Raw genomic sequence first — 13,282 nt, 5'->3', positions numbered from 1 at the left:
TGAATCCAGGTCAGCCACTTGCTAAGTATGGCCTCAGAAAAGCTACCTAAGTTTTTGTGACAAGGCCAATTTCATAGTCATGTAACGATTATATGAGATAATGCAACAATACCAAGAATAATACCTGGAACATGGTAAATGATCAAACAATGATACACAATCATAGGAGCTCTTTATTTTTCTTACATATTAATTGTATGATTATTAAGTATTAGTATTTTGTGACTATTTTCTTATCTGCTATTGTTTATAAACATTTGTAAGATAGGGATTTTTGTTCATTTGTTTGCAGTGCTGGGGACTGAGCTCAGAGGCTCGCGTATGTAAGGCAAGTACTCTACTACTGAATCACACCCCCAGTCGAGGACTCTTTTTTAATGCAATCAAATCTATCATTTTTTTCCTTTACAAACTTATTATAACCTAATTTTTATCTAAATCATTTTATTGACTGCTGCAAACATGAGTTCACATTTTCATTAATGTGCCTTCTGATTTCGGGGTCAGGATCTTAAGAGTCTTCTCTGGTCTCACCAAACTCCACTGCTGTTCTTTTTTCACAGAGGACAACTGTTGGTACTGCTTTTTCACTCTCCCTCTGAACTACTGATTTTCTTTCCATATTATACTCCCTGAAAAATCTTATCTACTCCAATGATTTCAACAAAGTCCCTTTAGGCAGATGACAATGAAACTGTCAGTTCAGTATTTGGGTATTTCTAACTTGATTTTTTATAATCATCTTAACCTAAATTTCTTCCTAAATTGAACTTTATATAGTTATATATTTTTAGTTTTTTTTCTTTAACTTATAATAAATAGTATAACTAAAAAATATAACTATTTATAAATAACATGTAATCATGTAATATGCAATCATGTGTCCTCTGGGAAAACACACAAAAATGGGTACAAGTAGTTACAACACATAAGATTTCTCACTTTAACTTTTTTGAGCCTCTTGAATTTTGTACCACCATATGTAATGCCTGTTCAAAAATAAATACAAGTCTATCAAGAAATACAAGGAACCACCTCATCAGTCCCATCACACCTATTGTCTGTTTTGGGTGGTGATATCCCTCATCTACTCAGTTTCTACTAAGCACTTGGGAATCATCCACCATCTTCTCAAATGCACATCTAATTTCCATATTCTGCTGACATGCCTCAGAAAGGAACCCTTCCATCCACCCACACATTTAATTGCAACCCTGGGATTATACAATAAGCTAAACCCTGGGCTACAGACAAAAAGATGAGATACTGTCAGGACAATACCCTCAAGAAGCCCCAGAGCTTATAGATGCAGAGCAGCACACATAGTACTTCTTAAATAACCAATTCCATAAGCCATTTACAAGTATTTATTTAGGTAAGAGGTCATAAAATATATTTTATAACATACATAAGAAAAAACACATTTGAATGATTAAAACATAAAATGACAGGTGACAGAATTTAGTGTTTAGAAATGAAATCATCAATAACTTCTAACAATTCAAGCAAAAACTCTAAAAGTTGAGACTATGTTTTATAATATTTTATAATAAAAAAGTATTAGACTTTTAAAGGCAATACATGACATAATGGTTTTCTGAATGATTTCAAAATAGGTTTCAAGACACTGTCATACATAGACATGGGAAAAGAAAAGACAAGAACTTTGGCAAGCAAAGTATTAATCCATAGCAGCTTGGTAAAAGTTTACTTCTTTTAATATAAAAATTCTTCAATTTACATTTGTTCTTGTTATAGGAGCAGAAAGAATTAATATGGTAACGTGTGAGAAATCTATAAGCTACATGGCAAAAATGATTATTTCAATAAAGCCTGACTTCTATGAAAAATGTGCACCACACTGCATATATAGTAACTGGGTAAATGTAAACCTTGTGGTTATTAACTCTTCTATATAAAATATTTAACCCCCAAATCTCACAAAATGCTCCCTATATTTCTTTTTTAAATGCAGCCTCAAGCTTTAAACTAACATACATTTGCTATTTGAAAAAGTTCTCATCTCCATTTTTAAAAATTTTCCATAAAGTACTTAAGAAAAAAAAAATTTTCAGTATGCTGGTAACAAGCTTTCAAAAAACTACCAAAGCTAGAGAAGGAATCACCAAACCAGAGGTTTCCTTCTCTAACCCCTGGAAGACCTTGCTACTTGGAGGCTCATAGCTCCAAGAAGATAACTCAGGATTTCTAACTTAAAAAAAAAAAAAAAAAAAAAAAAAATTGTCATGAATAATTGGATAATTAAATTTCTAGGAAAATGAAATTTTTCTATTTGGATTATGCAAAGTCAATTATAATGAACTGCCTTCCAATTATTTATGAATTACTTATGAATGAAAGATGAGAAATCAGTTGTTACATACAAAAGATAAATACTGCATAATATGTAGTGAATATTTGCACAAACCCTCTTATTTAAAGCATTAAATGCAATCAGTAAATCTGATGCTCTTAAATGTGTTTTCTTAAAATACATTTATGACACAACTCAAAAAAACCTCTAAATGGTACAGAAACATTTTTAAGGCTTTCCTATAGGTTTATAGCAAGCATCGGGTTGCCATAGGCGAATATCAACAAGAACCTGATTGAGTTTTTGCATCCAGAGATCCCGCTCTTCCTTAGTATCTGCAGACAGCCAGTTCCTACAGGAATAAACAAACAGAGGTCAGAATCTCCTCCATCTCATTCCATACCTTCATGTAGCCTTGCTAAGAAAAATGAAAAACAAACAAACAAAAAAGCCTAAATAAATCAGTAAAAAGAGTTATAGTCTTAACACCTTTTAATGAGTTCTAATAAAGACCCACAAAATGAGATGTTTTTCTAAGTATAATAGAGTAAAATTATCCTGTTTGGTTAGCTGATCATAACTCACACTAACGACATTTGGTAAATGACGTTTCCAACAAAGAAGATGTTTCACACAGGCAGTCTTGCCTAGGTAATTTGGCAATGTAAGACACCCACTGAGTATAGGCAGCTTACTAGTAATACCATCACAGACTCAAATCTGAGTTATCGATATCCTTGAGAGCTCAAATCTGAGTAACCGATATCCTTAAGACTCAGGCTCCCTAAAAGTTGGATGCTCTTGGATCTTTTTTTTTTTTTCGCTCTTGGATCTTAACCTGCCTTTATAGGTAATGCCACTGTGCATTGTTCCTCATTATTTTTGTCCTACTATGCTGGTAGAACATGGTGGTACTTAAAACAAAGATTCTAAGACTTTTGTCATACAGGAATCTTTTCCTTGCATCCATATTAGCAATATGAATGAATAACTGGTTGATGGGGTGAGCAATGGCAGGGAAAGGGGGAGTTCCCTAATTCCCAGACAGACTGTCCTTCTAGAGAATAGCCATTTATCTATTAAAGGGTTTTATGCTATACTCATTTTATACCTTTACAATTTGTCATTTATACTAAAATGGTGTAAAAATGAATAAAGGGGTAAATTTACCATTTCCGAAATGTTAATAAAAAGAATATTACTTGGAATAACAATGACCTTTTGTAGTGCTCAACATTGTGCTAAGTGTATCTATTCATTAACTCTCTTGTCACTCTATGAAGTTTCTTTTTCCCTTTTGACACAGGAGAATTCAGAGAACTAGCAAAGTTAAGTGACCTGCCATGATTACATCTATTAAGTTACCAAGTTAGGTTTGTAGAGCCAGAAGTGTAGCTTATGGTTTGATCCCCAGTGCCCAAAACAAATTAAAAAACAAAACAAAACAAAACAAAACAAAAAACACTTAGGTCTGTTGACTTTAAAGCTCCACTATAAATATTGCCTCCCCATGTGATAAGGTATTTCCAGTTCAAATATGTAGTGTCTACTGTAAGGTAGGCAATATTGATCAGGAGAAATCTTTTATGATGAAGAAGGGAAATATAGCAAGCCTGGTTAACAAAAATGAAAATGAGGTACATTAAATTTAGATAAAAGGTATATGTTTAAAAGGCACTAACTACAGAGAAACAGATCGACAAAAAAGAATGCAGAATTGCAGTGTATTTTTATTGTTATGATCAAAAAAATAAAATAACTTTTAAACCCTCAAGCAAAGCTTAAGATAGCCAGGACTATAAACTGAGAATATGCTTGGATAAAACAGAACACAACCAAGTTATGACAATTTTATAAGAAAAAATACACATAAATAAACAGAATAATTAGAGCAATAGGTAATCTAGCTAATTCTACCATAGGGGAAGTCCCAAAGAGCAGTGTAGAAGGGTTTATGCAGCAAGTAAAAAATAAGATTATATGAAAAATATGAGTAAGATTTACAAGAGATAAAGTAAGCTGTTGTGGTCAGAACTATTTAGGTACTGAACTTTGGTTCTCTCAATGATGGAGACCAGCCATGGGGCAGCTACCAAGCAAAAATAATTACAAATCCATTTTGCCTCTCCTGTCCTGTCTTTACACTACTGTTGAAGGTCCCCGAAGGAAAGGAATGGATGAGCCAATGTGAATTAATCAGGACGAGTTCATAACCCACTTGAATCAAAGTGTGAAATATGATGTATCAAGAACTATGTAATGTTTTGAACAACCAACAATAAAAAAAAAAAGAAGAATTTGCGAAGAATGGGTCCCCTAGTTTTTAAAAAACGAATTAGCAGGCTCTGAGGAACAACATTGTTCTATTTTGGTATAATGTCTCTGGGCTACAGCTTTCTAAGATTTTCACATTAGAAACTCAGTGAGCTAAGGCTACCATCTCCCTGTCCTCAATATCCACCAACAGCCTGATGAACAAAGGTTTTTTGTCAAATTCTAATTTTTGTGCCTAGTTATAACTTCGTCTTCCAACTTTTTGGTCATTCACGCAAACGAAGCTATGTTAGACCCTTAGAGTTATTACTAAGTTTTTGTATCTTAAGCTGAAGGTTAACAAAAAAGTGATATTCCCAAGAATTTATTCTCTCAACCTCCAACCAGGAATCTGAAGAATGAGACTCTTTTTGTAAATCATTGGGTTAAATGAGGGTATTTTTGTAATGGAAAGGAAGGAATTTACCAAGTTTTCTTAAATAAAGCTTGACTTCTCAGCTACACATGAAATCTATAAACTTAACCCAAAGATTATTAATTAGCTAACCACCTTGAAAATGCCTACACTGTGAACATATTAGAAAACATGATTAGCTGGGATATAACCTGAATGTTAAATACTTCTTAGCTATATTGTTTCATAGACTGTTCTCTTAATGCTGTAGATGTGTTTCCTACTATGGCTGTTCCCTTTTCAAAGTCAGAGGTCACTCTGATATTTCTCATAGTGATAAGAACAAAGTGGGTAATTAGTTACTTAGTTGACAGAAATAATAAAAGGCTCATACATACTTTGTTACACAGAGTGTATCCCTACATTGGCTGACGAGAGTCTCTCGGTCATCTTCTCTCTGTGGTCGGACAGTAATTAATTCAAAAGTATTGCGTCTTGCACAAAATTCTCTGTTGGCTGGTTCTATCTGATGGCTGGTACAATTGGCCAGATTAATCCTTCCTATGGGATTCTTTAAAAATAAATTTAAAAAACATTAGTAGTCTAAATTCTTGACTTGACAAAACTAAGTCAAGAAACATTAAGCATTAAGTTAGTAAAATTAAAATTAAAAAGCCATTCATTTAAAAGCTAAATTTCCCCAAAATGGAAAATTAATATATGGGGGGAAATGCCCTGGTAATCTCTAATCATCAGGGAAATGTAAATCAAAACCACAATGAGATATCACATCATACCTGTTAAGTTGGCTAGTATCAAAAAGATGAAAGAGAACAACTCTTGGTAACCACCACCACAACAAAAACCCCTATACACTGTTGGTGATATTGTAAATAAATATAGCCATTTTAGAAAACAGTTTGAAAATTCCTGAAAAAAAAAACTAAAAATAGAATTACCATATAACCCATCAATCTCATTACTGGATATATACCCAAAGGAATTGGAATCAGAATGTCAAAGAGATGTCAGCACTGCCATGTTTGCTGCAGGATTATTCACAATAGCCACAGTATGGAAACAACCTAAGTATCCGTTAATAGGTGAATGGATAATAAAATGGGATACTACTCAACCTTGAAAGAAGGGGGGCCATATAAATAAATTGTGATACAAAGTTTCCAACAAATATGGAATAAAAAATAACATATATAATAAAAATAAAATTTAAAAAATACATAATAAAAATAAAATAAAAATAATAAAATATATAATTTTTAAAACCTTAAACAAGAAATTTTGACATTTGAGATAACATGAAAGAATCTAAAGGTCCCTGTGTTAAGTGAAATAAGCCAGGAACAGAGAGGCAAACAGCACACTGATCTTACTTTTTACATGTGGAATCTAAAAAAGTCAAATTCATACAAGTAGAGAGTGGAACAGAGGCTGGGGAAAGGAAGGCAGTAGATAAGGGGAGAAATTGGCCAACAGGTACAAAGTTAAAGTTAGGCAAGAGGAATAAATTCTATTGCATGGTACGATAACTATAGCTAATAATAATGTACATTTGAAAAATAATAAAAGAATTTTAAGTGTTCTCAGCAGAAATGAATGAAAAATATTTGAGGTGATAAATATTCTAATTAGCTTGATTTGATCATTGCACAATATATACATATATTGAAAACATATTGGACCCCATCATAAAGAGACTAAGTCATTACTTATCAGTTAAATTAAAAATTAAAAAAGTTAAAATATTTAATATTTTATATTAAACATAAATAGTCAATATTTCTTATTGTTTCTTGCTATACAAAAAATTGGAAACCAAAAATACCAACTGATGGCTGTTATTAACTATTCTATGAACCTAAAATAAACAAAACCACTATTATGGAAATCTTCAAACAGAAAATAAAAAGAACAGTATATAATCCCTTAAGTACCCTCAAATTAGATACATATGTTCAACTACCTTTTGACTATACTTCACCTTTTTCTCCTCTTTCAGTAAAAAGAAGCCTAGACATCTTACTTCATGTATAAATATTTTTTATGTATCTCTAAAAGATAAGGCCAAGCAATTGGAAGCTAAATTATTCCTGTGCTATGTTAACTAAAAATTCATGAGACCAAATGGTCCCCAAAAAGGAAGAGGGATACATATGGTCACAGCCAATAAAACTGTCAATTCTATTAGTAATTTTAAGAATTAAAATAAAATATATAATTTTTAAAACCTTAAATGGGCTAAGTTTGGATAGAACAGTAAAATCCTCTGTTCGTTGGTTAAAGGTAACAGAAATTCTTACATCCCAAATATAAAATGGTTTGTGACTCGCTGGCAATTTGATAACAGCTATCAAAAAGCATTCAAGTAAACATATTCTGATCTACAATTCTACTTAAAAGAAATTTATCCTGAGCAAATACATAAGCAAACAAAGATATTTATTCATATGTAGTCACTATTTTTTCACAATAGCAAAAATTCAAAACAAATTAAAAGATAGTAAGGGGGGCCATATAAATAAATTGTGATACAAAGTTTCCAATAAATATGGAAAACTAAACAGTATGAAACTAAATAGTATGAAAGTTCTGCTATTATATAACCCCTCCAAAATTCTAGATAATTGAACTTAAAAAAATAAAAGAAATCATCAAAAGCCAAAATCAATGAGGAAGAGAGAGTGCTGAAGAGCAAGCTAGCCTGAAATCCTGGTTTACCCTTGGGGCATTAACTAATGTAGAAATCTATAGCCTGGCTCACACAGATGAAATGTTTAATATGAAGCCTGGTACTTACTTTAAAATATGCCCAGCAAAACAAGAAAAAAAAAAAGTATGTTCTGGAGACACAAATTAAACTTCAAAATTAATACTTCCCAGAGCTAATTGTATAGTATATTATTTCTTTTTTGTGTATATGACTATTTTAATTATAAAAAGCAAAATATAGGGTGGGGCTGAGATTGTAGCTCAATAGTAGAGCGCTTGCCTAGCATGTGTGAGGCACTGGGTTCGATTCTCAGCACCACGTATACATAAATAAAATAAAGGTCCATCAACAACTAAAAAAAATTTTTTAAAAAGCAAAATATACTTTTCCATGTGTGTGCACCTGCAGGAGAGAAAGAGATAAAAGGGCTAAAAAGAGTAATACATTATTGAATAAGAATAAAGATTTGCCTGATCAGGTACTAAGATTTACTTTAAGCTGTAGTTATTGAAATTAGGATAGAAAAAGAGAAAAGGAAACAGAATAGAAAAGCTAAAACATAAACCTACTCATAATTATATCTTAGACGTATACATATAACAAATATATTAATACTTTGCAGAAATGGCACTGTGAATCAGTGGGAAAAGGACTGACCATTCAATAATGCAGGCAAAATTTGTTAACCAGGGCTGGGGATATAGCTCAGTTAGTAGAGTGCTTGCCTCACACACACTAGGCCCTGGATTCAATCCCCAGTACCACACACACACTCACACACACAAACACAAAAGTTTCTCTGGTCCCAAAAAGTAAATTTTAAAATTCTAGATAAATTAAATGTTAAGTATAAAACTTTGTAGATAAAGTATAAGAGAAATTTTTTGGTTACAGGGTAAGGATGGTTTTCTTAAGACTCAAAAAGTACAAAGAGCTGGTGATATAGCTCAGTGATAAGAGTACTTGCCTATCATGCACAAGGCCCTGGGTTAAATTCCAGTGTCACAAAAACAACACAATAGGTTAACAGATCTGGTTTCCTTAACATTAAAAATTTCAGTAAATTTTTAAAACACTGTAATAATAAAAGATATCCCAAGCCACAGACCAGAGAATTATAATTCCACCTTACAAAAAAGAATGTGAAATGACTAAAATATATAGAAAATCAATTAATAGAAGAGAAAATATAAATAGCCATACATATAAGAAAAGATGCTTCCTCTAGTAATCAAGGATATATAAAATAACAGTGAGATAACACTTTGGATCTACTGACAAAAGTTTAAAAGGCTGATAGATCAAGTGTCAGCAAAAATAGGAAAACTGAGAAGTCCCATAAACATCTTGGTTGGAATGGAAAATTGTAGACCATCTTCAAAGAATCATTTGACAAAATAGTTAAAGATATGAAAAATCCCACAACCCAGAACTTTTATCCATTTATTTAAAAAGCAACAGTACTAGTTTTAATAGCAAAGATGTGGAAATAATCTAAGTGCTCCTAAAGAGGAGCACTTAGATTATTTATTTTCGAATAAAGTGTGATGTGTGTGGTCTTACAGTGCAATACAATATTCAGAGAAAATGAAACTAAAAATACACATATCCTCCTAGACTAACTAACACATTGTCCCCAAAAAGGCAAGTTGTAGAATATTTACAATATATTATTTGTTCAATGTTTAAAATACCAATTGCAATAACATATATTACATATATACAATAGAATCTGAAGAAATACATAGGAACAAAAAACAATTTTAGCATGGGTTATCTCTATGGAGAACATCTACATAAACAGCTTCAACTGGATTAATAACTAAAGTTGACTGAAATGATGTTTTTGTGCCTTTTTGAATATCTTAAACATTTCACATATATTTTTAAAATACTAATAATCTTAATGACCATAATGTAATACTATTTAATAATTACTAAACACAATATCATAGATTTATCTTTTTGATGTGGAAAGATGGAGATTATATATAAATAAAGTACTGCTTTGGCTGGAGATGTGGCTTAATGTACATGGTTACCTAGTATGCTCAGGCCCTAATCCCAGCACAGGAGGGGGGAGGGGGCAAGACTCTAAGAGAAAAGAAGGAAAATCATAAGCAATGGACAGGATATAAAATCTTGACAAACAGAGGACTGCAGAAAAAACATTTTAAGGGCTTAGTAAGTACAAGCAAGGGAGAATCTTGAAGGACAGAGGGAACACTTGCATGAGACACCACATGAAAATCAGAGCTCTTCACCACCAATCAGTACTACTTAAATTACCTTTCTCCTCTCATCATCTGGATAAGTCCAATAAGAGATACAGTTGCCAGAAAGAACACACCATCTTCGATGCCAGGCACCAAAACCACTAACATCTTCAAATATGGTCTGGAAAAGTCAATTGAAATGCTGACTTGAGAAACTGGAGGAAAATGTCCAAACTATAAAATGCTGATTCTGTATCTTCAACTTCATGTTGCCACATTTCATGTCGCTACATTTCATGTCAAAATCTGTATGATTTGTATCATATCTTTTTACCTTAGTAATGAAAATTGTTGATTGTTCACACCAGAAGATAACTGTTATGTTATCTAAAAGCATTTTATACCACCTAGATAATTAACCTCAAATAAATATCTCTAAAAAACTTTAGAGTTTTCATGAGCATGGTATCCCTAACCAAATGCTCCTTAAACAAGAGAGATGTATGAGTGTTGTAGAATATAATGACATGAGAGTATAATATCTTCTGCATTAAAAAACTAGTGACAGGCTGGGCTCAGTGGTACACGCCTGTAATCCCAGTAACTCCGGAAGCTGAGTTAGGAGGATCACTTCAAAGCCAGCTTCAGCAACAGTGAGGCTGTAAGCAACTCAGTGAGACCCTGTGTCTAAATAAAATACAAAATAGGGCTGGAGAGGTGGCTCAGGGGTTGAGTGTCCCTGAGTTCAATCCCAGTTTACCCTCCCCCCCCACACACAAAAATAGTGATAGGATATTAAATTAAACTTACCTTACACGAAGACTGGCATTTCATTTATTCTCATTTAGAACAGAGTTTCTAACAGGATTATAAAAGTCAACTCATGATCATAAGCCTTGATGGACTACTGTGCTAAACATCAGAACTCCAAGTCCACTGCCTGGCTATCAGGTGCACTTGGAAGTGGCATCTCCCTGCAGTCAGACATGTCTTAGGAATGCAGGTGGCATCCCAAGGGTAGGTGAAGGGTAGTGTTGGTTACAGACCAAACTCCTAAATAGGTAATGAGCAAGTACTTCCACTTAAACAATATAAGTAGAAGCTGGGAAGTTTTTTTCTCTGCTATTTTTCAATTGTAGTTATAACAGAGCCCTAATTTATATGAAGTCCTCACTTTTAATTTTTAAAAAAAATCCTTTAGGAACTTTTACATTAAAGAAAAAAGGAGGGCTGGGGATGTGGCTCATGCGTGCGGCCCGGGTTCAATCCTCAGCACCACATACAAACAAATGTTGTGTCTGCCGAAAACTAAAAAATAAATATATATATATATAAAAAAAGGAAAAAAATGTAACAATGCTATATATAGATCATGAGTTGGTAAAAGTCTTGGCCCTTGAAGGGCCAGAGAATAAATATTTCAGTCATAGTAGCTCATCTAGTCTATATTACAAATATTCAGCTTTCTTTTGTAGCACAAAAGAAGCATGGACACTAAGTGTAAACAGATTATCCCATTTCTACAGCAACAAGTGATGGGTCCTACTTTGCTATCCCCTGATGCAGATAACCTAAAGGCATTTTTGTGTTTGATTTCAGAATACACCAAGGTTTTCCTACCTTTAAATCACAACTTTACCTTTCTGATTGTTGGGTAGCTAAAAACAACACTAGTATTATCTGATTCTGGCTGGGAGGCACACTATTCCAAGAACATATTTTCACATTAACTCAACTAATCCTAGCACCAACCCTGCAATAGGATACATACTCTTTCCAATTCACTGGTTTATGTGAATTTGGCAAAGGCAGTTTGTATGAGATGCTTCCATGATACATAAAAAAACCCTCAAATCTATAAGCTTAGTTAGTTTAGTAAAATATTCCTAATAATCATATTCCTCCTGTCCTTTTTCCTCCTCCCTAGCTCATTCTTTTTCTCAACACATGCTTTTTTCTGAACAACACTGCTCATAGCTAAGGAAGAAAGAAATCTTGTCATTTCAATTTCAAGCACAAGTTAGTGCAGGTGACTCATGAGCTCCCTCCTGTGTGAATCTTTTACACCCTGAAGGTAACAGTCAAGGGAAATGCTAATGAGTTATTATCATATCCTACTTAATCAACGAGGAATAAGACAGCCTTTTCATCTTTATAGCTGAGGAAAATGAGGGTTAGGGAAAAATTAAGTGACAACACACAATAACAAAGCAAAATTGGCATCTTCTAGCTCCCTGTCCAAAACGCCTTTCTGTTGTCATCATTCAAGACCGATCTGGACCCACATTGATTTAGAACCAGGTACCAATGTCTCTGGTTACAGACTTCCTCCTCCAGCTGTCTCTGGCACAGCAGGAAAGGAAATTGAACCAAATAGCTTTCATTTCAGTTACAATCTCTATTTTTTACAGAAGGTGGGTGGAATTAAAAATGCATTGTTTAGGCAGAGGACAAAGTCATATGAGGGAGTTCTGAGCTCTTCATTTCTGTGACTGTGGGTGTAATAACAATGGCTTTAGGATTCAAGTCTAGTTAAGAGCATAGCTCAAAAATTAAATAGGTTACACATTATATACAAATGAACTGGCTACTAGAACAGAACCTATCAGTTGCTAAAGGTGTCTACAATAAAATGTAAAAATATTTACATTCAAAGGTCAGTAAGTAAACATGACTTTCATTTCAAGTCAGAAATTTATTTTAAAATGCTTTTCCAAGACTATCTACTGCCACCTACTGGATTTATAACTGAAGAAGCTAACAAGAAAGGAAAAATTTGGGTGTTATCTATAGGAAGTCTGATTTAGCTAGGCCACATGGGCTTTATTTTATACTTTAACTCTTCTTTTTTGCACCTTTCAATAGTAACTGCAAACTTATTTGTAACATCCCTTGTATCATTCAAATTTGTGTGTCAAAGAGAAAACCAATTCGATTTTCACCATAAACAAAATTTTCTATGTATTCTACACATATACTATTCTCTAATGACAGAAAAAGTATAATTCTATATAGACTGATCCCATGAACATTTCATCCCCTCATGACCTTGCTTTATGAATTACTCTAGTTCAAGTTCCCTATGGTTTCTATCTTCATCCTCTTTGGCCCTATTAGAAATCACTCATTTGTATTTGGAGCTGCTCAAGTTTCTCCCATCCTAATAAATGAGGACCAAGTCCCTCTTTCACCCTACAGTACACTCACTCTTCTCTCTTTTCCCACTTGCTACCAAACTTTGTTTACAAGATTTACTCCTGCTCTCACTCCTCACCTCCCATCAGATCCAGAACCAGTTGTGATCTAGAGAACCACTTGTGATCTAGCCTCTGTTCTTGCCAGGGCTGAAATGACCA

At 33.4% G+C, this 13,282-nt stretch overlaps 1 protein-coding gene across 1 annotated transcript in view; it reads right to left on the bottom strand.

Annotated features, from left to right (window-relative positions):
• Positions 1 to 2,542: 2,542 nt before the first annotated feature.
• The window catches only part of Anln (anillin, actin binding protein), a 63,794-nt gene continuing 53,054 nt past the window's right edge, over positions 2,543 to 13,282 (bottom strand). Inside the window, exons 22-24 of the mRNA XM_076863991.1 lie at positions 10,000 to 10,107; positions 5,381 to 5,553; positions 2,543 to 2,666 (exon numbers count right to left, since the gene is read on the bottom strand). Coding sequence (XP_076720106.1) covers positions 2,543 to 2,666; positions 5,381 to 5,553; positions 10,000 to 10,107 — 405 coding nt within the window. The remainder of the gene's footprint in view (positions 2,667 to 5,380; positions 5,554 to 9,999; positions 10,108 to 13,282) is intronic.

The sequence above is a fragment of the Callospermophilus lateralis genome, chromosome 1 (assembly GCF_048772815.1).
Source record: "Callospermophilus lateralis isolate mCalLat2 chromosome 1, mCalLat2.hap1, whole genome shotgun sequence".
NCBI lineage: Eukaryota > Metazoa > Chordata > Mammalia > Rodentia > Sciuridae > Callospermophilus > Callospermophilus lateralis.
This window is presented reverse-complemented; position numbering and strand designations above follow the sequence as displayed.